Source organism: Carassius carassius, chromosome 3 (genome assembly GCF_963082965.1).
Source record: "Carassius carassius chromosome 3, fCarCar2.1, whole genome shotgun sequence".
NCBI classification, from domain to species: Eukaryota; Metazoa; Chordata; class Actinopteri; order Cypriniformes; family Cyprinidae; genus Carassius; species Carassius carassius.
In genome coordinates, this window is record NC_081757.1 from 12,629,568 (window position 1) to 12,653,540 (window position 23,973).

Sequence of the window (23,973 nt, forward strand, 5' to 3'; positions counted from 1 at the left end):
TATGAAATTTAAGTTAAAATGGCAATACATTCATATTTCTTTTATTAAAAATAAAATAAATTACAATTAAATGTTTTTGATATACAAATAAACCCCCAAAGAAAACACCAGAGATGCCTGGCAAAGTTTTTTTTCCAGAAATTAATTTCTTTGAATAAAGACATCTGCATTAACCTGGGCTGAAGCAAAAGGCGTAAACAAATAAATCAAACATTCTCATTTCCGTTCCATTGTAGCAAAAATCCTAATCTAAATAAACCATTACTTGAATAGTCCCTTTGCATACATAATTCTGTGTGCAGAGAGAGTTAGTCAGGCAGAATGCAGAAATGAAGGACCTCAACCGACAGCACCTGTCACACTGGATATACAGTCTGTCCATCAGAAGCGCCGGCCGGCTGATGCTGTGACAGTGTAGGGTAGACAGAGACACGCTGACACATTGCACAGGGAGAGATGTGTTAAAGTACGAGACCACAGGCTCCAACACTGAAGAGCTCCCACTGCCTCAGTGCATACTGGTGACCGACCACATCCTGCTTCACACCCGCACTTCTGTTTCTCTCACACTCTACCACCCTTTCTTTTTCTTATGCTCTTTTATCACTCCATCTTTCATTTTGTGTGAGGACTTGTGGTGTCATTATCATGCGTGGATTTCAGAGAATCTTGAGAGAAAGCTCAGGAGTATCGATAAAAGAAAGCTAGCCTCGGACAGGCTGGCCAAAATTGTGCTGCGTTTGCTTAGAGAGAATCAGTTTTAGAAAGTGGGTCACATAAAAAAAATACAACACTACAATACATCACAGGACAATTATAAAATGCATTATTCATTGAGTTTAAGAAGAGGGGTTGAAAAAAAATATCGTGCAGAGCTGATAATGTCCGGTGGCCAAGAGCAGAAATGTGCACGCAAACAGCCGACCTGAGCTGAAAGAGGAAAGTAATTACAGATCAGTAAAAGAAAAATTCTCTTGCCTATTTCAGACGGTGAAGGAGGGTCTCGTGGCTGGTGCTGCAGGTCAAAGGTTTGAGTGGAGCTTCTCTCATGCTGATGCAAGTCTGTGCACTGGAAACACATCCACTTGTTGCAGAAGGTGCACAAGCTCTGTGCCATCCTGGGCTCTGAACACTCAGAACAGCACTGCAGATACATTTAAAATGAATTGGATTCCTTTTAATTCTAATAGAACAGGTTTGCTGACACATCTGTCAGCCACAAATGAGTAGGCGTCTTGCCTCCAAAACAACTAATCTAGCATGCAAAAACTGAAGCAGCATCTTTAAATATCTCAAGCAGCACTTCAAAATAGCACAAGAAGACATTTTGAAATCTGAAAACAATGAAAATGGTTTGTTTCGACCCTGTTGACTTTCAATATATCTTCTTTCGTGCTCCACGGATATAAAGTCAGGTTTTTCTGCATGAATTTTCATTTTAAAATACTCAAGCTGTCCACTGGGATTTAATATTCATAAGCCAAGCACTGTTGTCACTGTTGTCAAACAATATAAAGTATTCATTCTGAACCCTGCACTTGCTGTGCTTTAATAACTCAAATAGAAAGCAAAGCCGCCTGTTCAAAGGACGCCAAAAATATTCACATTTGCATTTTCGCATTATTATTCCCAAAAAGAATAACTGGCAAAACAATAACACATCATGCGTCATCTGTGTGTCACAACAAGCTGCAGTTCGCTGATTACCTCGGTGTCAAATCAAAGACAATTAAAATCTCACAGTTTCTAGCTTGCAGAATCTTCCTGAAAATTGAGTGCAGAAATGTCTTACCTTCTCCATGCCGATGGCGGGATATAGATTCCTCTGCTTGTGCGTGTGAGAACGATTGCGATATCCAGCAGAGCAGCTCTCGCAGCAAGGACACGGCAAGCCTATGACACAGCTAGAGCTCCACACCACACTGTGACAGCTCTACCTGCGGCAGGAAGTAGTGCACACTGCACTCTTTAACCCCAGCGGAGTAGACTCCCGAGTGTGCTCTCAGCCGTGGCCGCTTCGTAGCTCTCCTCACTGGCTTCCTTCAGCTGCTCGGATCCCGAATCCTTCCCTCTGACAGCCACCATGATCTTTCTTCTTAAATAAGCCTGTTCATAATAATTGGGAATTAGGGGGGGCTGATAATTATTTTTTTTTCTGGGACAAAATATCCCCAGCAGCCCTTGTTGCCAAAAATGGAAAGGGAGAGGTGCCAGATGACCTACAATATTTAAGAGAATTGCGCAGGCGAAGGGTGTGAGATGAATCGGGGATAAGGGAACACGTTGGTGCCCTCCTTCCTTGTTTCCTTAGATCAGCACTATTAAGGGACAGGTCCCTCCGGACCGGGCCTGCTCCCACGTAACACGCTGATACCGGGTCAGCCTTGTCCAGGAGCAGATGGGAATTGAGATGTGCTCACACAATGCCCTGCAAAGCGTGAAATCAATTATGATCCTATCACACTTGCTTGCTTTTCTCGAAAGAATTTGGAGGCACGACTTCCTCAAAATCTTTCGCAGGTAGGATATGTTCAACAACCAATGCATAAGGCAGGTGGGCAGGCAAACAGGATTGGGGGGAACTAATGAAACCGCATGTAACCTGAACTGACATCAGTGTCGTGTGGATCCCCTCTAAGAAAGCACCTCTACCACCGTGAGTCTGCCTGACAACAACCCCTGCAGCCTGACCTACAAATCTGACAACTCTCTCTTTCTCTAGAGCTGCTCATGGGAGCTTAAAACCATCCGATTCCCCATTGTGTACCCACAGACCCACTTTAAAACACAATTAGTCTACCCAGCCAGTCTTTCTCTTGTTCTTCGAGCAGACAGGCTTGTCTGCATCTCCCGCCTTGCCTTCCATGCCACTCCATTTGGCTTTTAAAACAAAAGCTCACGCTCTCTCTCTCTCTCTCTCTCTCTCTCTCTCTCTCTCTCTCTCTGGTCCTACTACAAAAGATGACTCCTTTTCTCCAGTAAGTGGATTCAGCACGAGTATCTTTCTGCCTGAGCAAGCAAAGTCATCTCTAGAGGAAATACATTAATAGAAACTTGAGAGGAGGTTCCTCCCCTGGAAGAACACCTCAGTAACATCCATTAACATCACTGGTTATGAGATCAAGAAAGGGGAATGGCAGGTTTGCCCATAGCAAATGGTAATGGCTCAGTACAGATTATTCAATTCATTGTCTTTTTGACTCATTGCAAGTGAATGTTTATTATAGCCAATTATCAGTTTTTGCCTCTAAGATGAATATTTCCTTTTCATGTGTAAATATGCAGTCATTTTTCTAGTTCGACAGAATATTTGATTGTAGCATAGTGCAATGATGTGATGTCCAATTAAACAAGATGCAAATAACCAAACCGATGTCAGTCACATGATTTAGTGCGAAAATTAAAAAATGGTGTAATAAAAAAAAAAAGTAATCATGCATTTGGGAAGAAAGATTTCAAAAGGAGTCAGTATCATTCTAACAGGTGACAATGAAAACGAAAAGGAGACACTGAAAACGGACCGTGAACATAGAAAATAGAAAAAAATTAAATAAAACATTTTGAGAAAAAAAAATCATAATCCGGGTGATATCTCTATAGATATATAGATCTATACACAGACTATAAAAATAAAGTAGATCTTTATCAACAAAGGAAGTAAAAACTTCTCGGAATGGTGGGATGGGGTCTAGAACATTTTCATACAAGTATATTTTTTTGTAAGAATGTAAGTCACAGCGCGAATGTTGTCACATCGATGCTAAAAGACTAAATTTGCGTTTGCCTTAAAGAGGTAACCATAACAACTCTATGCTGCGCACGCGTATTCCAGTACAGTAAATTATGGTTTACGATTAAGCTACTTCGACAGGCCACCACTTCGATCCACAAGTCACAGATGATAACTTTATACACCTACAGAAGTATACCAGCAGAAAAATATTCTGGCGTTAGTTTTAAAAAGAACCCTAACCCAAAATACAGTTTGCGTAGCAAGACGAACCTGAATAGCTATGACCTTTCACATTTAAGTTGCATTAAACAATTTAACAGACTTAACTGCTCAAATTCATACTTGCACAGCTAGACGCAGTATAATTTTCACAAATAGGACAATCAATCAGAATGGTTGAAATCAATCTGATTGCATTAATAGACCTTACATTTTAAAATTACAGTAACTCGAGTCACATATGAATGGCAAATAACTACTGAATGAAATTAATTCTTGTTATTCGGCAAACACAGAGTGATAAAATGTTGTTTCTGTAAAATTCCCCTAATTGTTCATGTACTGTATTATTTAGGCTACTTTAAAATTACAACAAAATAGAAATACTTAAAAACGCACACTGAGGAAACATACGGACGCTTTAAATAGTTCATTGCCATGATACGATACACGTAAGCACATGTGTAAGTTGCAATATGTCAAAATCCACACTCTAGACCTCTGCGTTTGGAAGAATCTTCTCGCACACCTCACAGATGGGATGGGACTCCACAAAATCCTGCACAAACATTCGTGTTTAGCACAATATAGATCGTTACTTAGCATAACCACACACCGACGATGTCAAATGAAATAGTGATGAACACATGCACACATCATGAGAGTTTGAACCGCACCTTGCTTCTGTTGAAGAGGCACAAATCCAAAAAACATCCTCCTCCTCCTCCTCCTCTTCGGCGCCTGGAAGCTTAGAACGATTTCAGCAATGCTTTAGTGACTAAAAAGCTTCATATCACCATATCCTTTAAAGTCTTTCCACCCCTGGAAACTATATTTCTTACACGCGTTTGATTTTATTCCCTCTATCGTTTAAGCACTGCAACTGTCAAAAGGCAAAATTAGTCATGCATCTATAGTGTAGATGGACAAGTTTCATTGTCCAGTCTCCAGGAGATCTGCCATGTGTGGAATATGTCTGAATAAGCGCCACGTAATCAAAGTTCTAACGACAGCGAGCGCATTATCAGTCCTGTCATTCACCTCCTGTGTTTTTTCGTGATACGCACCCTGCGTTGCGCACTGAAGTTCTTTACCTTTAAATGTCGCTTGCATCCAATCCAGCAGATGTCGCCTTTGTCTCAGTTTTCTTGTACGACAGGCGAGGGAATAACGATTATAGATAGAAGATTTCCCGTTTTACCGCAAGTTAAATTGATTTACTTTCAGCAGTGGACAGTATAGAAAGCGTTCAGTTGCATACGAGTAGGCTACATTATATTTTTGTGAAATTCTTTGAGACTATACATGCCACAGTTTAAGTCTGGGTGTCCTGTACAGAGCACATTCAAGGCTGTTCAGAGATAAATATTGTCAGTTATTACTCCCATTATTACACTTCTTTATCCATTACATGTTGCCCCCCCCCCCCCCCCCAAAACCCATGGATATGCAAATTAGATTTAGTTTATAGATACATTGTACTTTGCAGAAAGAAAAATGGTATATTATATCATTCTGTTATAATATCTATCTTTATACAAAGTTTGCTAAAAAAAATTTTTTTAAATAAACCTTGAAACCTCAAATTGTATTGGTGATCTAAAAAAATATATTTATGATTTATTAGTAGGCCTATTTGTATGATTTAGTATTTGGTATGCAATTATTATATGTATTCTATGGTATCCAATTCAACTGCTTTTATAGTAGGCCTACCTACAATTTCCTTCACAGCTTTGAACAGTTTCTGTCAAAAAGAAATCACTCTGGGTTTCCATTTGACTGCTGGCTTTACTGAACTGTCATATTTTTCTCAGTAGTGCTACGAGACACCTTTGTTGTGGCACCCTCTGTGGCACTTATGGAGAAAGATGTCGGTTCTGCACTTGCTCTCAGTGGCTTTGATAGAATTGTTTGAGACTGTTCTTGCCAGAAAGCATCTTCAATACCTGCCAATGGGGAGTGGACTGCGATGTAGATTGCATTAAAATATATCTTAATGCAAAACATTTATCAAAATATTTTATATAGAATTGTGTTTTTTTTCTCTCTTTTTTATGTATTGGATTTTTGTGACAATTTATTTTAATGTTATTTTTTTACTTGCTCAGTTTAAAGAGAGGTTTTTGGAAACAATTGAAATAAGACAAGACTGAATATATGGTAACTTCTTTCTAGAAAATTGTATTATTTTAAATGCAATGTAAGTAATTTTCTTGTGCATTTAAAATGTTATGCATAGAAAAGAATATTGCATTTTATGCAATGAACAAAGTCTGCTGAAGGCTTGTTGAATAAGGATCTCATTTAGTTCAGGTTAACAAATAAAAATATAATTTTGGGAATTTTTCTCCAGACACTGGCTATGGATTGACATACACAGATGACCTTTTCAGGAGTTGTATATTTGTTTCTTTAATATAGCAAAAATGTGTAAAGTTTCAAAACATTCCCAGTGTATTATTCATTACTGCTATTTTAAACACAGAAAGGCCAGACTAAAAGGATAGGAAATATCTTCACTGAACAGATGAACAGTCACAGAAAGCTAGGGTCTGCCTTCTATGGTCCTAAACATTTTGGGACAAAGTAGTTCATTAAAGCAGAATGAGAAATTAACAGAAAACTTTATTGATTTTTTTTTTTGTAAATAAGGTCATTATACTCTTCATGTGTTAATAAATGCACAAAATACAGTTCATGGAGAAATTCTAGCGTTAAATACTACACAGAGCCACTGTACATCCACCGGTCAAATTTCCATTCATCCATCTCATCCATCTCAACACAGTTATCTCTAAGGGTGGAGGTTATTCTGCAATATAACCATTCATACTCTCAGTACCATACGTTTATTTCTCTAGTTTCATATACAAAGTACCAGGAAAGGTAACAACAGAGCTACGTGTGAGATTAACAGCACATTCATAAATATGTACATAAATATGAACGTCAGAGTCAACACAACAGGCACATCTTAACATACGTGACTTAGCCATGTTAGGTCTTCCGATGTAGCATTTGCAGAAAATGTCCACAGTTTTTGGTTTCACAATAAAGTGTTTCTAGTTCTTTTTATGAAGGAACTTCATTTTATTTCCTGAAAAAAGATGACATTTTGATGGATCAAATTGATATACAGTGTCTGATATGGCTTTTTATAAACAAGCTTTGCACTTCCATACTGTATGTTGACTACCGGACAAAAGTTTGGAACATTTAAGATTTTTTAATGTTTCTGTAATAAGTCTCTTACACGCACCAAGACTGCATTTATTTGCTCGAAAGCACAGTAAAAACAGCAATATTGTGAAATATTATTTCAATTTTAAAAGGACTGTTTCAAATATTTTAATATACTTTAAAATATAAATTATTCCTGTTATGCCAAAATAGAATTTTTAGCAACCATCACCTCAGTCTTCATTGCACAACTGTTTTCAACATTAATAATAAAAAGAAAGGTTTCTTGAGCACCAATTCATCATATTAGAATGGTTTCTGAAGGACAATGCCACAATATTACTGCTTTTACAATATTTTTTATCAAATAAATCCAGCCCTGTTGAGCATAAGAGACTTCCAAAGCAATAAAAAATATGTAATATCTCCAAATGTTTGACGGGTAGTGCATGTGTTGCACAACTGCTGTACTATACTCACCTAAACCCTTCAGAAACTTGTTGACTCCACTCTGTTCTGTGTCTGGTAACTCCTCCAGATACTGTTCCACCCTCTGCTCAAACAGACCTGTTTAAGAAATTAATCAATTAAATAAACAATAAAAAAAGAATACAAATACATTAATAGCAATAGATCATATTAATATTAATAATGTCCATCACAAAATCATCGTTTTTGGTCACCAGAAGGTGGCAGTAAAGATCAAAGTTGCCTCCACACAAGTACTGTATCATTATGCTGGCTGTAGGTTTCACATTACCATTATATGAGCCTGATGCTCATAGGACACCATGACAATTGACCAAGCATGGTTTACCTTTGGCCCTACACTTCCTCATCTCCCTGTCCTGGATGAATCCAGCAAACATCTGAGACTCCATGAAGACCCCCAGGAATCGGCGGATGCTCTTAGAAGCCACCGACTTGCGGAAGGCTTCGCGCTGGAAGATGCGCTCCCCTCTTTCGCCCTGGGTTAGAAACAGCGAATAGTGGCCAACAGTCTCCAGGAAAAAGCGGATGAAGGCCTCTGATACCACACTGTTCAAAGAGGTGGTGCACTCTGTGAAATAACACAGACGTTAATTAGTAAATATGCTAGAGCAACTAAACTAGCCTTTTATATTTTATTAAGCATCAATGAATATTTTTTCTGAAATATTTGAATGGTGGATAAACAACAAAGGCTTTGAATAGGAAATGAAATACAGTGAAGCCAGATGTTGTGCTTCACAGTCAGAGCATGTTTCATGATCCACAGATAGTCAAGGCCACAATGTCAGGCTTTTCACCTTCATCTGATTCGCTGTCGGAGTCTTGACTGATGATGTCATTCCTCTGTTCGAGAGACTGCTCCAGAGCAGCTTGCAGTTTGCGTGGTAATAGAGAGGCCTCGTCATCCATCTGTACACAGGAAGAGAATGAAGATTAACATTGTAACAACGTTCAGTGATTCATAACATGACACAGCCAGCTTGTTTGTATTACGGTTGTTCTCAGATCTTAACGACGACACGCAATCAGCTGCACTAGAGCCATGGGAGAGTTTGTCAAACTTTGCGGGCAGACGAACCTGTCTGATGAAGCGGTCCGTTCCAAGATCGACCATTAAAGCCTGAAACGTAAAGAGAAACAGATCTTAAACATTAAGTAGCATCATTCGGTTTAATCATAGTGCATTCAATTGTTTTGGGAGGTTCGTACGTCACAGCATTTCCAGAAGTTGATCCACAACAGATGGAGCCTGACATATTGTTAACATATTGCAGTGTTAACAACGTCAAGCAGCACAATTTGGTGTGCTTCCAGATGTCTTCACTGCAAAGGGTCAACCCGTATGACCATTACAAGTGCACTTGTGTCCAAAAAGTACTAAAGATGCCTTCTGCCAAACGCATTAAATGCCAAACACTCAGTATGGACCATCCTTCAGCCCTGTGGCCAAGCTGGCAGCGTCCCATGGGCAGCTGGGAACAACAACACTCTCCCGGTTGGGAAAGTTTAGAAGGGAGAAAGGCAACAGCCTGGCCAGGAATGCTGAGCTAGGCTTATGAAGCTGACGCCACATTTAAGGCTCATACACAAAAATTGGCCATTAAAAATTGTTCATTAAATTTACTTAGTATGTTTCTCACTCAGTTTTCTGAATCTGGGAATACGACTTTAGCCCCATATTCTACTACATAATGGTTGAGTGTTCAGGCAGATTATTAGAGTAAAAGCTGCCAATGTGACTATATTCACAGGAATTCAAAGTCATGATCAGGGAAAACATCTCGCAGAATAAGAGCCTCCAAGAGCTAGGAAAAATGCTTGAATCTTTGAAATAAAAAGTAAGTCTATGTGGTTATGAACTGAGGTTTTTCTACATGAGTTCATGAGTGCGTAGAGTGACTCCTGCGCTGCCAGAGATATGAGCTGCCCGACCCTCGGTCCGGACGAGAACCGCACCCGTGACACGGCTGTCGGGCCAGGATGCTGGGCCGTCTAGTCCCTTCAAGCGCCACGGCCAGTGAGAAGGATGCAGCCGCTGGAAGAAGTCGCCGTCCCTCATGCCCCGGACCGAAGAGGGGAGCGTGTTGCGGCCGCCGGACTCCGCCCCTTACCTGGACCCTTCCTTCCTGAACACTGCCCCACCTACATGAACCCCGCAGCACAACGAGGACACCAGATCCCCTGTTTATTTTTAACACTCTTCCCCTTTGGAAACTTTTATTCCCTATTTTTGTTATTTTCTGTTAAAAAAAGCCTCTGCGAGGCCTGAGGCCACCCCCACTGTGTCTGTCGTTTGCTCCTCCCGCCACAATGGGTACAAAACCAAGCACATGTTGTACATAACTGACAAAGTATCCTATTACAACAAACAAGATGGGTGACAACATCATAGCTGGGATTTAGTGACAAGAGATATCAAGTACCTCCTCCACTGGCAGCTCCTTGAGCTTTGGCAGTGAGCTGGACAGAATCCCGACTAGGAAGGGTGTGGGACAGCAGACGATGTCCACCATCGAGGTGGGCAGCACAGGGATGAAGGTGTGCTGCCAGGAGAACGGGTAGAGCAAAGCCACCACCGCATGAACACAGCTGGAAAGAGTACTGTAGGGAAAGAGAAAAGCATAGTCAATCACCAAGCTTTTATAAAATCTCACATGCTTTTTTAGCAAATCCTGTTCTGGAAAAAGTATATTGAGCCCCGATTTTCCAGTTTATTTTGGCTTTAGCAAGGGGACAATGGAATCTGAGATTATGAGAGCAACACAAGAAAATACCCAGTAGCAGTGCTATTCCAATGATCTCCTCTAATATTGAAGTGAGGAAGTGAAGTGACACACACAGAGCAGTGAACACACACACACACTGTGAGCACACACCCGGAGCAGTGGGCAGCCATTTATGCTGCAGCGCCCAGGGAGCAGTTGGGGGTTCGATGCCTTGCTCAAGGGCACCTAAGTCATGGTATTGAAGGTGGTGAGAGAACTGTACATGCACTCCCCCCACCCACAATTCCTGCCGGCCCGGGACTCGAACCCACAACCCTTCGATTGGGAGTCCGATTCTCTAACCACCAGGCCACGACTTCCCATGATTTTAACATGATTTTGATGACTTAACATGATTTTGCCATCACACTACTGTGCAAAATTTTAATGTTAATAAGATTTTTAGAAATTAACAATTATTTTCACCACGGATGCATTGAATTGACAGCGACAAAAAGTTAGAAATACATTTATAATAAATGCAGTTGGTATAAAAGTTTTATTCATAAAAAAAAACATGATTTCCACAAAAATATTAAGCAACACTGATAATAAATGTTTCTGAAGCAGCAAATCAGAATATCAGATTGATTTCTGTAGGATCATGTGACATTGAAGACTGCAGTAATGATGATTTTTCACAATATTACTGTTTTTACTGTATCAATGAGTTGATTGATGAGCATACATATTATTTTAAAAACATTAAAAAGTTATCAAACCCCAAACCTTTGAACTGTAGTGTACATGAATTCACGGAAATGACATGATGTGTTGCTACATCTTTATGCACTCAAACACAATGTAGCAAAGAGGAGAAGCTAAATATGCTAAAACCACTGAAAATAATTACACCTCAACACCTTTACTTACACCTCAATTTATAAACAAACAAAAATAATACACAGAAATCTACTGTTTTATGAAGAAGCAATCACTGCACTGCACTTACACTGCAGCTGTCAAAACTTTACCAGTAAATCACCAGCAATGTTCCGACAAAAAGAATAAAACGTCCCCACAAGACAATCATAAAGTCAGTCTGGTTTTCTGTGTGGCTTGTACTCAAATGGTTCATCAGCCACATTGGCCATTGTGTGTGGAACAGGCAGCATGTAAGTCTTCGTATCTTCAGGGTGATATGGTAAAGATGATATCGTGATGGGCTACTACTCTGTAACCACACACGCTCGTTCTCATTCACACAACACACTTGCAGATCACGCTCCTCAGAGCCTTAAATGACTCTGTGACGTTAAAGCAGGCGCGAGATGTTACAGCTAAGGCTAATAGCACGGTGGCCTTCTCACGGTCCTCAGCTTGTTGATAGTGGCTGACCCTCCTTTCTCTTGTTCTCATCTCTTTTTTATGGGCCCACATATACAGAGGCCGAGAAAACAAACCATCGGAAACACACTCCAGCAATGAATTAGAAAGGATCAGGACTGAGCCCAGAGATAAAATTTGGTATGCTGACAATAAACGAAACAGAATTGCAGCTTCAAGACTGCTCATCTGTGTTGTTAGGCGCAAAACAAATGCCTGTGTTCGCCGCAGAATGAAAAAATGTAAAAAGTAACTGCAATGTTTTGTCTCGTTAGATTTTTTTCTTGCAATTATGAGTTTACATCTTATAATTCAGACTTTTTTTGCAATTCAGAAAAAAAGAAAAACGTCGAATTGCAAGATATAAACTATCTGCTTGAATTCTGACTCTCATGCTTACAGGTGCTGGTCATATAATTAGAATATCATCAAAAAGTTGATTTATTTCACTAATTCCGTTCAAAAAGTGAAACTTGAATATTATATTAATTCATTACACAGACTGATATATTTCAAATGTATTATTTCTTTCAATTTTGATGATTACAACTGACAACTAAGGAAAATCCCAAATTCAGTATCTCAGAAAATTTGAATATTCCTTTGGGGGGGAGGGGGTAAATTTGTGAGATAAAAAGTTGCAATTACCTTTTCTATATTTTACTCTATGATGGAAGTGTGGGATGTGAAGAATAGAAATTCTGAAGGGAAAATAACTGCCCACAATTCTGACATTTTCTTCAAGAAACAAAGTCCAGATTGTGAGATAAAAAGTTGCAATAATTTCTTTTGTTTTATCCTGTGGCAGAAACTTAAAAATACTTAAAAAATACTAATTTAAATAATTTCTATCAAACTATATAAGCTCCAGGTCTGAAAAAAATACATAAGCAATTAGTAGTTAGCATTTTTAATCAAAATCAAAATATGTAATTTCACGGCCTGTGTTTAAAACACTCTAGGATGGTGGTGTCTGAAGGTCTGTGTGTGTGAGATTCTGCATCCTGCATTTTGGCATGTTCACACTGGGAACAGAGAGGCAGATTTTTAAAACCTAGCCACAGGCAAGACAGGCAGATTCTGATAGCTGATACCTGGAATATCAGCAAAACTGAGGCCATGGGAAAAGATAAAGACAGAACTTCAGACCAGTCCAAACACTGTTCTGTGCTGCCCAAATCCTCCAACACAGAGAGAGGGTTGAGTTGAAAACTGCTGCTAGCTACTGTAACTGACTCATGTCTGGGCTGTCAGACAGAACTGGAATGCGCACAAACACAAAGTCATATCAAACATACTCAACCAAAGGAAATATAATTTACACGGCATCCTTTATCTGAAAGGAATGAAAAGATATAACAGCTATTATATTGTCTATTTTATCATAAGGCCTATTAGAAGTTCATTTGAGAACATAAACTAATCAGGAAGCAAGGACATTCCTCAAAGATAAAAAAAATAATAATAATTACATATAAAAAGATTTACACTTCTTTCACTAGTTACTTTTAACTAAATCTAAATCTATTATTTATTATATATTATTATAAAAATGAGTGCTGTCAAACGAATTAGTCATGATTAATCACATCAAAAATTAAAATTTTTGTTTATATGTGTGTACTTTGTAGATTTGTGTGTGTGTGTGTGTGTGTATATATGCCTTGCTCAAGGGTACCTAAGTCATGGTATTGAGGGTGGAGAGAGAACTGTACATGCACTCCCCCCACCCACAATTCCTGCCGGCCCGGGACTCAAACTCACAACCTTTCGATTGGGAGTCCAACTCTCTAACCATTAGGCCACGACTTCCCAAAGTCGTTAGTGCTGTCAAACAATTAATCACATTCAAAATAACATACATATATATATATATATATATATATATATATATATATATATATATATATATATATATATATATATATATATATATATATATATATATATATATATATATATATATATATATATATATATATATATATATATATATATATATATATATATATATATATATATATATATATATATATATATATATATATATATATACACACACACACACACACACACACACACACACACACACACACAGGTATATATTTAAGAAAAATGTTATGTTTATATAATAAATATATTTATACAATATATAAATTATTAGAATAAAAATATATACATGTAAATACGTGTAAATATTTTCTACATATATACTACATGTGTGTGCTTTTATATATACATAATAAATATACACAGCACATACACATATATAATATGTAAACAAAAACTTTTATTTTGAATGTGATTAATCGTTTGACAGCACTAATAAAAAGATGAAATCAGATGAAAAACTAAAGTTGATATTGCTTAAGTACTAAAATAACTGAACTGAACTTTTTTTTATTTATAAAAAAAAAATGACCCTCTAACACTAGCATTCTCTATTCTTTTAGTATTTGACTTGTTTTATTGTTATTTAAAGAAACCCTGCTACGTGTACTGTGTTAAGCTAACAGACTTGTCAGAGCACTTACATATTATTGCTTTTGATTGCTTCTATTGATCTCATTTGTAAGTCGCTTTGGATAAAAGCATTGGCTAAATGACTAAATGTAAATGTAAAAATATTATTAAAATCAGACACTGATACAGCAGAACTCAACAGCTGATGGAATTTGGTGTTCGTTATTTGAGCTAGCCTTAAATAGAATAATTTGCAACAGAAGTAGCATAAGGGTGAAAATTCAAGATCTTAATCAGAGAAAAAATACATATGCTTTCATTTAACCAGCCATACGGAATTGGACAGATTCTCAACAATACTGCATATTTTCAAAAATAATGGGAATGTCGGATGGCTGGCTGCCTTGCTTTTGGAAAAAGAACTTAGAGAGTAATGTTATATGTTTAATATGAGCTTCTGCATCTTTAACCAGTGGTGACATGCAGTATGTGGATGTAAGAGCAATAACACAAAGCAAAAGGTGATGTAAAGTCTATGTTCCCACCATTATGCAATATACTTACTACAGAAACTAGCCACACACAAGTCCCTGGCCAGCTTGGCGATACTATATAACATTTGCCTAAAGGCTTTCCGTCTCCTTTTCTTTTCTTTTCTTTTCATCTCGTCTGAGACACAAAACATTTTACCACCTGCCTCTCTGTGCTCTGATTCAACAACAACAGTCACTTACTCACTTACTACAGGAAGACGTCTATAGCTACACAAAAATATGCACACACAATGTACCCAAGAAAAGGAAGCAATTTAGAAATGACAAAACCAGGCAAGGCATTGGAGCGTTTAACTTCTTCCTGATATTTATTTTAAAACTACACAAAATGCATATCATTATACTGAAATTTTAGTAGCAGCAAAAATTTGAAATGAATGTATTATTGTTTATACAGTACTTCAACATAATATTGGGTAATATATTTACTTCATTAACCATCAAAGCTGCTCGACCCCCCACAGGAAGGAACTTGCTCGGCAGCCTGATTGAATATCAGTGTCTAGTTTGGAAGGAAGAGCTCCCTAGACAATCACGAAGTTAATGGAAAAGTTTGTGAGTCGAGAATAATTACTTTCAGTGCCACAAGAAATAGAATGGCTTAAGCTTCAGAGAGGAAAGGGTTAAGACAAACACGCATGAAATCCCAAGGAAAGCATTCCTAACATGGAGTGAGTTTTCTTTCTGCCTGATCCTGAGCAGCAGACATACGTTATATGCTACAGAAGCATACATCACACACTGTTGGCAGACATTTTTTGGAATTGGATTGCAGTGGCCTTGCCCCAAGAGAGCCACAGCAATGTCCTTGATGTGGGAGAAAGGAGACTTTTCTACCTTAGTCTAGCGCTGCCCATAATCCACCTAAGGTTGCTGGGCAACACAGCTAGGCCTGGACCAAATCCCATCAATCCACCTATCCTGTTTTGAACAGAGCCAAGCCCATGGAATGTCAATACTTGGCTTAACAGCATATTATGTTGGAACCAGAGCTCTATCTATTATGATAATGGGTGTGATTCAAAGCCATTCACAAAGAGTGGGTTTTGAAAAGCGTACTTTGAGCGACAACATAGAACTACAGCTTTTGTTCAAAGAAAAAGCATGGTTTGCTATTCCGAGTCAAATATTCTAAAACCATTTGTGTACCATGTGGGAAGAAGCAGAGGGCAAAGGAAAGGTTTCAACACAAGCTAGGTCAATAACACTTAGTACGTTCACAATAAACGTTAACTATCGAGCAAGCACCAACTGAGAGAGACCAACTGTTATCTGATTAATGCAGTAGTTCTCAACCTTTTTGACTCGAAGCCCCACTATTTAAGGCAAGATATTTCCCCCAGTATTTCTGCTATTTTTTTTTATAAACAGAAACTGTTGAAACAAACAGAAACAATATTTGAGGGGTATAAATAAGAAAAAAATATTTCTTGGTTTTATATATTTTTAGCATTTTAATATACCTATAATAATACATTTATTTTAAAATTCTAAATAGTAAATGGGGGGGGGGGGGTTTCATGAATATATTTCTAAAACATGAAAAGATGGAATTTTATTTTTATTTTACATCAGCATATTAGTCTCTGTAATAGCTATATTGCTGCCGTTTTATAAGCACCATATACTGAAAAAGAGTGAATTTACATTTTCATTAAGCCCATCTGTTGCTTTGTGTTTTATGTAGCGTAATTTTCAGAAAGTTCGAAATTGACTATGAATGTTAAATGATCAGTGCATCCCTAATTTTTAGTTTGACTTTAGTTTGCGGAAACCAAACTGGTATGATTTCAGTCAGACTAACATGTTTAAGATTTAACTTTAAAAAAAAAGTTTCAATCGCATTTTTAAAGTGCGTCATGTAAATTTGTAACATTAAGTAACATCTGTCACACTGTTACAATATGGCCACTGATTAGAGGAGAGAAACACATGCAGTCACACACACAGGAAGTGCATTCCTTCCTTCACAGTAACTGCCCACCACACATACCCCGCTGCTGTTTGTTTAAACTGTCTGATGATTTGTGGAGATTAAGCTTTCACAAATAACCTACTCCCTAATGACACCCTGTGCCCGGCCACAAGCTTCTGTGACCAAGCACTAAGGCTCGGAGGGGGGTTGCCGAAACCTCCGGGGAGCATAACGTCCCTAATAGAACCAAAGCCCTGTCTCTGCCCTGACCCACTTCTGCATTTAGATCAGCGGGGACTCCTGGGAGTTCAGCCCAGTGTTAGAGGGTGGGGTCAAAATAGATTTAGATTAATTTAGCAGTGGCCTGCATGGAGCAGCTATTGGGTCACCCTTTAACCAAAACCACAGTAGAAAGCTGCTATTTAACAACTGCACTGGTTGGACACTGACACACAAAACTGAACTGGCCCCGAAAACAGCTATTTTCTGCCCAGATAAGCCAAGATATATTGGCTGGAACATTCGGACCAATACTATGATTGGTATTCCATTCAGAATCCCTACGGTCATAGACAAATACGGAATGATGTTTTCCTAAACTCCGTCCTCTTATACTGTGATGAGGAGTTTCTGACTTGAGAATCTGGGAAAGAAATAGATCAGAAAAGCAAAGACTACAACAACCAACAGGAGGAGAAAAAGCATGACCCAAAAAGATAAAAATCTTTCATTTGTAGCAGATGTTATTTTACGAGCTCTGATTGAGTAGATGGAAAACTGGAAATGACATTGCACATCAGTAAAGCAAGGGGTTATTGAGAACATCTGCTGTTAGGCCACACTCAGACTGCTGTTGTCACAGTGGTCAGCTTGTCTTAGAAACCCAGCTCCGTTTGGGAGGACTGCTTGACCATGTTTGGTCTGAAAAATCAAGAACTTTCTCATGGGAATGAAGAGTGTGTTACATGAGATGATATGCTGCCTACATTTGACAGTTCATATTCATCGGCTCAAAGGCTGCAGATGCATGATAACTCAGACACTTGAGCTAACACACAAGGGTGTCTCACCTCAGCTTGTCAGCCACAAAGATGACTCTTCGTTCCAGCAACAGAGAGGCAAAAACACGTACCACCTGTCGGACACTCAGGCAGTTGAACAGACTTTCAAAGTCCACATGCTCTAGTCTGGAGTCCATGGGCCTTCGTAACTCAATAACCTGAGGAAAATAAAACACTGGGCATTACTCCAAGGAGCAATATCAATGTTGTTAAGATGGAAATTTTAAATTTGACTACTGGCCAATACCCCCCCCCCCCCCCCCCCACCATACATGCAGTGTAAAAAAAGTGTAATATATGTGACACTGCATCACAAAACCAGTCTTAAATGTTTAAGTTTTTTTTAAATTGAGATTTAGAATAAATAAATACAAATAAATAAGCTTTTCATCTATGTATGGTTTATTAGGATTGGACAATATGTTGCTGAGATACAACTATTTGACAATTTGGAATCTGAGGGTGCAAAAAAAATCTAAATACTGAGAAAATCACCTTTGAAGTTATCCACATGAATTCTTAGCAATGCATATTACCAATCAAAAATTAAGTTTTGATATATTTATGGTAGGACATTAAGAAAATATCTTCATGGAACATGGTCTTTAATTAATAACCTAATGATTTTTGGCATAAAAGAAAAATCTATCATTTTGACCCATACAAAGTTTTTTTGGCTATTGCTAAAAATATACCCCAGTGACTTAAGACTGGTTTTGTGGTCCAGGGTCACATATTATGTAGTTTTTGAAGGGATAATTCACCCAAAAATGAAAATTCTGTCATCATTTACTCGCCCTCATGTCGTTCCAAACCCGTATGAGTTTCTTTCTTATGTTAAACATAAAAGAAGATATTTTAAAGAATTCTGGTAATCAAACTACAGAAGTCAATGGGGACCAACAACTGACTGGTTCTTCAAAATATATTCTTTTGTGTTCAACATAAGAAAGAAACATGTTCAGGTTTGAAATGACATGAAGGTGGGTAAATAATAACAAAATTAAAATTTTGGGGTGAACTATTGCTTTAAGGATTCAGAACTCATATATACAGAGTATGTTACATTTGTCTCAATGAGTGATGAATAAACTTATTTTAAATCTACCGCAGATAACACAGCAGTCTGATTTATATGAAGAAAGGATCTAACCTCATTTCCTGCTCCAGGCAGGAAGGTTTTGACTTTTATGGTTTTGCCCGGTGCTGGGAAAGGAGATTCCATCACACTCCTCATGAAAGGATACACCAGAGCAGCCGAAATCCCTCTCCTCCTCTCCACTTCATCAAGGATCTGTAATAAATGAATGCTGAATTTGTTAACGGAGAACAACATGGTTAACAGGCATTCACATGTAGAGTAGATTGTGGCACTGCTACTGACTTCATGCACTGCAAAACAGCGATTGATTTCATGCGGTCTGTTTCTTTGTTTCCTTTCTTAGATGAGTGTGGAAGTCTCTGGAATTCTAACCTGTCACTAGCAAGTCATGGTTTTCATCGCCTACATGAGTTATTTTTTTAAGATTGACAAAAACATGCAGATTAGATTTCCATGGAATATTATGATAACCAAGGTTGGATCGAGCATGGTTTTATACTTCTTCCTCACTCTCCCATGAGTGAAAGGTGTAGATGAAAGAAATAATAGTGGTTTAATAGGCCAGGGAGAAATGCAGATGTAAACTGGATGTTCCTCAATGCCAACACAAGCCTTGCTCCATCTGTGCCCATGCCTGACAGCCTGAGAGACGGTGTGTGTGTGTGTGTGTGTGTGTGTGTGAGCAAACCTGAGCTCACCTTGGAAAACAGGTTGAAACAGCCCAGTCTGCTGATGACACAATACACTTCAGGAAGGCGAGGCCCTTTCCCACTCGGCTGCAGGTGCAGGGAAAAGATTACACAAGCAATTAAATCACACACATGAAGTTACTTGGGGGTTCGCAACACATAAAAGCATCCAGGTGATTTCAGTAAATGCACAAGCTACTAAATCACATCAGTGGGAGGCGAAATTGAGAAGAAACCAGATTTTGGTGTTGCTTGCATATGCAGAATTTCTATATTGTCGCTCTCTAAGATGATCTGAATGCTTTTTATGGCGCTTTTCCACTACACAGTACCAGCTCGCCTTGGCTCGCCTCGACTCGGCTCTGTTTGGTTTTCCACTGTGTAAAAGTTGTACCTGTACCGGCTTCCAGGTACTTTTTTTCGTACCACCTCCGGCGAGGTTCCAAGCAAGCTGAGGCGAGCTGAGGCGATACTATAATGTGACGTGAAAACACAGCAGACTGCTGATTGGTCAGAGAGAATCGTCACTATTCACTGCGTCATCATTACACGCGCCAGCAATAGTATCCAGATAGTTTTTTCAGCAGTGTTTCGTTTTGCTGCCCTCAGCCTCTCCTGAAACAACGTTTGTCTTCTTGCTGTGAGAAACAGCCACATCCCGAGGATCAAAAACATGCACTCGATTTCCTCCATTGTCCTGTGTGTGTGGGTAGCGGGTGTGTGTCGCGTAGAAGATTACGTCACGGCAGTTTCCTGCAGCGTCGCTATGACAACCAGGTACTATTGTGGAGGTACTATCTGCAATGGAAAACGGAGCGAAAAGCGAGCCGAGGCGAGTCGAGCAGAGTCGAGCTGGTACTGGTAATGGAAAAGCGCCATTAGAGTGTTGCTATGCAGTTGCTATGGTGTTTTGGGTGGATGACAGCCCAGCCAAAAGTCTCAATGATATTCTGGTTATTAGATATGGCTTTGGCCCCTTGACATAAGTATATGAGATTATTTTATGCATTTTATCATCTAGCGGACAATTAAAACGTTTGGGGCCCGTAAGATTTTTTTACTGTTTTATAAGAAAACTCTTAAAACATAAAATGTTTTTTTTTTTAATTTTAAAATGTAATGCATTACTGTTATTCAAAGCTTCATCAATCACTCCAGTCTTCAATGTCACACAATCCTACAGAAATCATTCTTATACACTGATTTGGTTCTCAATAATTATTTCTTGTTATTATCAATTTGCTGATCACAAACTTTGAAACAAGGGTTATTCATCAATATTTTAAATATTTTAATTCTATGCTATATTTTTTGAACTATTAGTTTCTTATTCAGACCGTATCCGTAGTTAAATACATGAAATAGTGCATGGTTTGAGTGTAAAATGGATGGAAGTTTTGAAAATGGATACAGAATGTCCAATGTAAACACAGCACAGGTGCAGTTCCACAAAATGAATGAGTTGTCACATGCAATTCACTAAACAATCGAAAGTCTGGCTATTTTCTAGGAGTCCAACCAGGTTAGTGTCTCTCAAAGCACACAAACACAAAGAATCCCCATTCCTCTTGTCCATATTAGGTATGCAATTCTCCTCTGCTGCCTTTTTACAAATGGATGATTAATTCAAGCATGTGGAGCTGGGTTCAAATCCTCAGGAATGTCGCCCTCATGCCAGCCCCTGGACTTCCTCCCTGCAGGGAACATAGTCAACACTTCTCTCTCCACTGGGCCATTCAGAGCTCAAAAAGATGAGCTGAGAAAGAATAGAAGCTCAAGAAATCTCACAAGTCAATAAGGAATCACTCTAGATCTAAAACTCAACAACACAAGGCCACATCTACAAAAAGAAAGTTCTGAACAAGCAAGAGCAGTCATATTAGTTACTACTAGAGCATATCGATGACACATTTCTCTTCTTTAAACTTTAGAACAAATGTTTAGATGTAAGAAAAAAACCACACATAACCATTAACATGCATTTTAATGCAAAACCTATCATGTATAATGTATAACACCAATGTACAGAAAAGGCAGCACATTCCTAACTGCACATTCACAAAATAAAACCCATGAAACATGCAATTCCTCACAACATCCAAACACGAGAAACTCAAGGCACACTTATATATGACCTAATCTTACGGTACAATGACATCCTTTGGTGGTTTGCATTTCCATTCGTCTCCTGAGAAACTCTCATTAAACCCGAGGAGACACGTTTACGAGAATCTGTTTCTCTTTGAGCAAAAAAAAGAGAGTAAACCAAACATTCACTCAAGTGACTGACCAAAACCTCTATCCATATGCTTGCCCTTTAATTACAATGTGTGATGCAATATACAGTATACATATGGTTGTACTAACATAAACAAAGGAAGCAAGAAAAGAATCCGTGATGGAAGAAAGAAACTCACCAGAAGTCGTCTACAATACCCAAAGCGTCTACTGCCGTCTTCTCCGGTGAGCATGAAAGAGAAGGTCTCACTGCAGCAAATCAAAGTCAGCCATCATTAGTCCCCAAACCCCCATGTAGATCAGGTGATAAGTAGAAAAAATGTTTAAAACCACTTGTGAGGAAATGCTCTTGAGACTGATGACTTTGCCTTTGAGGTGTACCCATTGCCTTTATCAGGCAGCTAAGATGTTTGCAAGAAAACCAAAGTAATTACTGAGAGTTTATGACATGGGGTATTTGATCGTGAATACTTTCAGAAAAAATTCAGTTGATGTACTGATTGTGTGATAGTGTTGTTGCTGTGACCCAAAAAAACAATGTGGTTGTAATTGTCTTGATGGAAGTTCAATTCCAACAAATCTCTAAAATTGCTTGTGAGTGGAGCCTTTTTTCCACCAAATGTGACCAAAGCCACATGTGCTACTTTTGTACTTTTGCTTTACAATTACAGAATTACATTTTTTGTTGTTTTTTTTTTATTAATATTAGTATCAGCTGATATTGGATATTTAGTGGATATAGTGGAAAAGTGGATATTTAACTGTGGGCACTCATTTCTGCCTATTTTTAGATGATTTACTCAACTTTTATATCAAGAATATAATTATATCATACTGCATACTGTACATCATTATGCTGTGACGACTAACTTTATTGAATTGTTTTTTTGTGTGCTTTATTTTAGACAAAATTTTATAGATTTTTAACATCGGCCATAACATGAAAATAATTATTGGCTTTTTTTCAGGAACAGCCGGAATTTTCAACTCCGAGCATCTCATAGAAAAACAGGGATACCTGTTGTATTCAGACACAGGGCTCCAGTCTTTGGCATCTGGAAAGCAGAATTGTGGGATAGCCTTGAGTCTCTGTTCAGCTTCCCTCATCTGCTTGGTGAGTCTCTCTAACTGTGAGGGTCAGATGAAAAGACCTGTTGAGGAATCCATCTAATATATTTGCACAGCCTCTTCATAGTATCTCTTTACACCTTCATTACTATGTCAAGTATGTACGGAATATTTTTCTGCCCAGCAAGGTGTCAATCCCCCCACTCCTACCACCGTTGGCCCTCTGTTCTAGTTTAGAAGCACAATAACGGGTTAAAACATATTTCAGCCTCTCAAGGGAACACAATCGCTAAAGCAAATCTCAGCTAATTAAATCTATCTCTGTAACTAAACATGATTGCTATGGCAACGATTTCCTGCTTATGCCACTTATTGTCAATATGTATCCCAAATAGGATAAGAGTTCAAAGCTGTATTTGTAGCCTTGTTTCTAATTTGCATAATTACATTATTGTTAAATGTTTGGCTGGATTTAATTAAATAATTAACTCTTTTATTTAAACTATTTAAAACAATTGCTATATATTTCAATATATTTTAAAATGTAATTTATTTATTCATTTATAAACATTATACAGTAATTATCTAAACAACTACATTCTACCATCTAAATAAAAAACACTCAATGTAAAAGACATACGAAACTACCAAAATTTCTGTGAAGCTGCTTTGCAAACATTTGTATGGTGAAAAGCACTATAGAAACAAACATGAACTGAACGCAGTTGAATTGAATTCAGAAAGCAGTAAGGATTATTATAATTTCTATCATATATCAGGAAAGTGTTTGATAGCAACTCTAAGAACTAAGAAATAACCCTAGATGAAGGTCGATAAAGGGATCTTTTAATAAACAGTGATGTATATCCCACTTCAAGTACCTGTCTGGAGACATCAAATGCTGTGTAGCATCTTAACTGTAAAACAAAAACAACTTCCCCTTTTGACAGAGAATATTCACCTTAGGGAACTGGTAAGTGACTTCTGGAGTATAAGAGTTTTTGGTTGGCTTTTTCTTCATTGAGACCACCACAAAGTACTCAAAGAGTTCCCTTTCCTGCCACTCGATCAACTGCAGCTCCAGAGTCCTATAACTGGGTGCACGTCGCAGCATATACTGAAGCTTCAGTAACCTCTGAGTGTGTGCTGTGTTAAAAACAAAACA

At 38.2% G+C, this 23,973-nt stretch overlaps 1 protein-coding gene and 1 long non-coding RNA gene across 3 annotated transcripts in view; both read right to left on the reverse strand.

Annotated features, from left to right (window-relative positions):
- Positions 1–98: 98 nt before the first annotated feature.
- On the reverse strand, positions 99–5,047 carry LOC132119538 (uncharacterized). The gene is made up of 3 exons (XR_009426169.1): positions 4,630–5,047; positions 1,793–2,106; positions 99–1,144 (listed from the first exon to the last, which is right to left on the reverse strand). It is a non-coding gene; the product is annotated as an uncharacterized LOC132119538 (long non-coding RNA).
- A 1,741-nt stretch (positions 5,048–6,788) lies between these two features.
- dennd2b (DENN domain containing 2B) overlaps positions 6,789–23,973 on the reverse strand; it is a 57,311-nt gene continuing 40,126 nt past the window's right edge. For both annotated transcript variants that reach the window (XM_059529612.1, XM_059529603.1), the window contains exons 9-20: positions 23,770–23,954; positions 22,759–22,868; positions 21,920–21,989; positions 19,512–19,589; positions 18,865–19,005; positions 17,721–17,869; positions 10,051–10,228; positions 8,706–8,747; positions 8,425–8,536; positions 7,953–8,195; positions 7,616–7,702; positions 6,789–7,052 (exon numbers count right to left, since the gene is read on the reverse strand). In XM_059529612.1, coding sequence (XP_059385595.1) covers positions 7,018–7,052; positions 7,616–7,702; positions 7,953–8,195; positions 8,425–8,536; positions 8,706–8,747; positions 10,051–10,228; positions 17,721–17,869; positions 18,865–19,005; positions 19,512–19,589; positions 21,920–21,989; positions 22,759–22,868; positions 23,770–23,954 — 1,430 coding nt within the window. In that variant the 3' untranslated portion in view covers positions 6,789–7,017. The remainder of the gene's footprint in view (positions 7,053–7,615; positions 7,703–7,952; positions 8,196–8,424; positions 8,537–8,705; positions 8,748–10,050; positions 10,229–17,720; positions 17,870–18,864; positions 19,006–19,511; positions 19,590–21,919; positions 21,990–22,758; positions 22,869–23,769; positions 23,955–23,973) is intronic.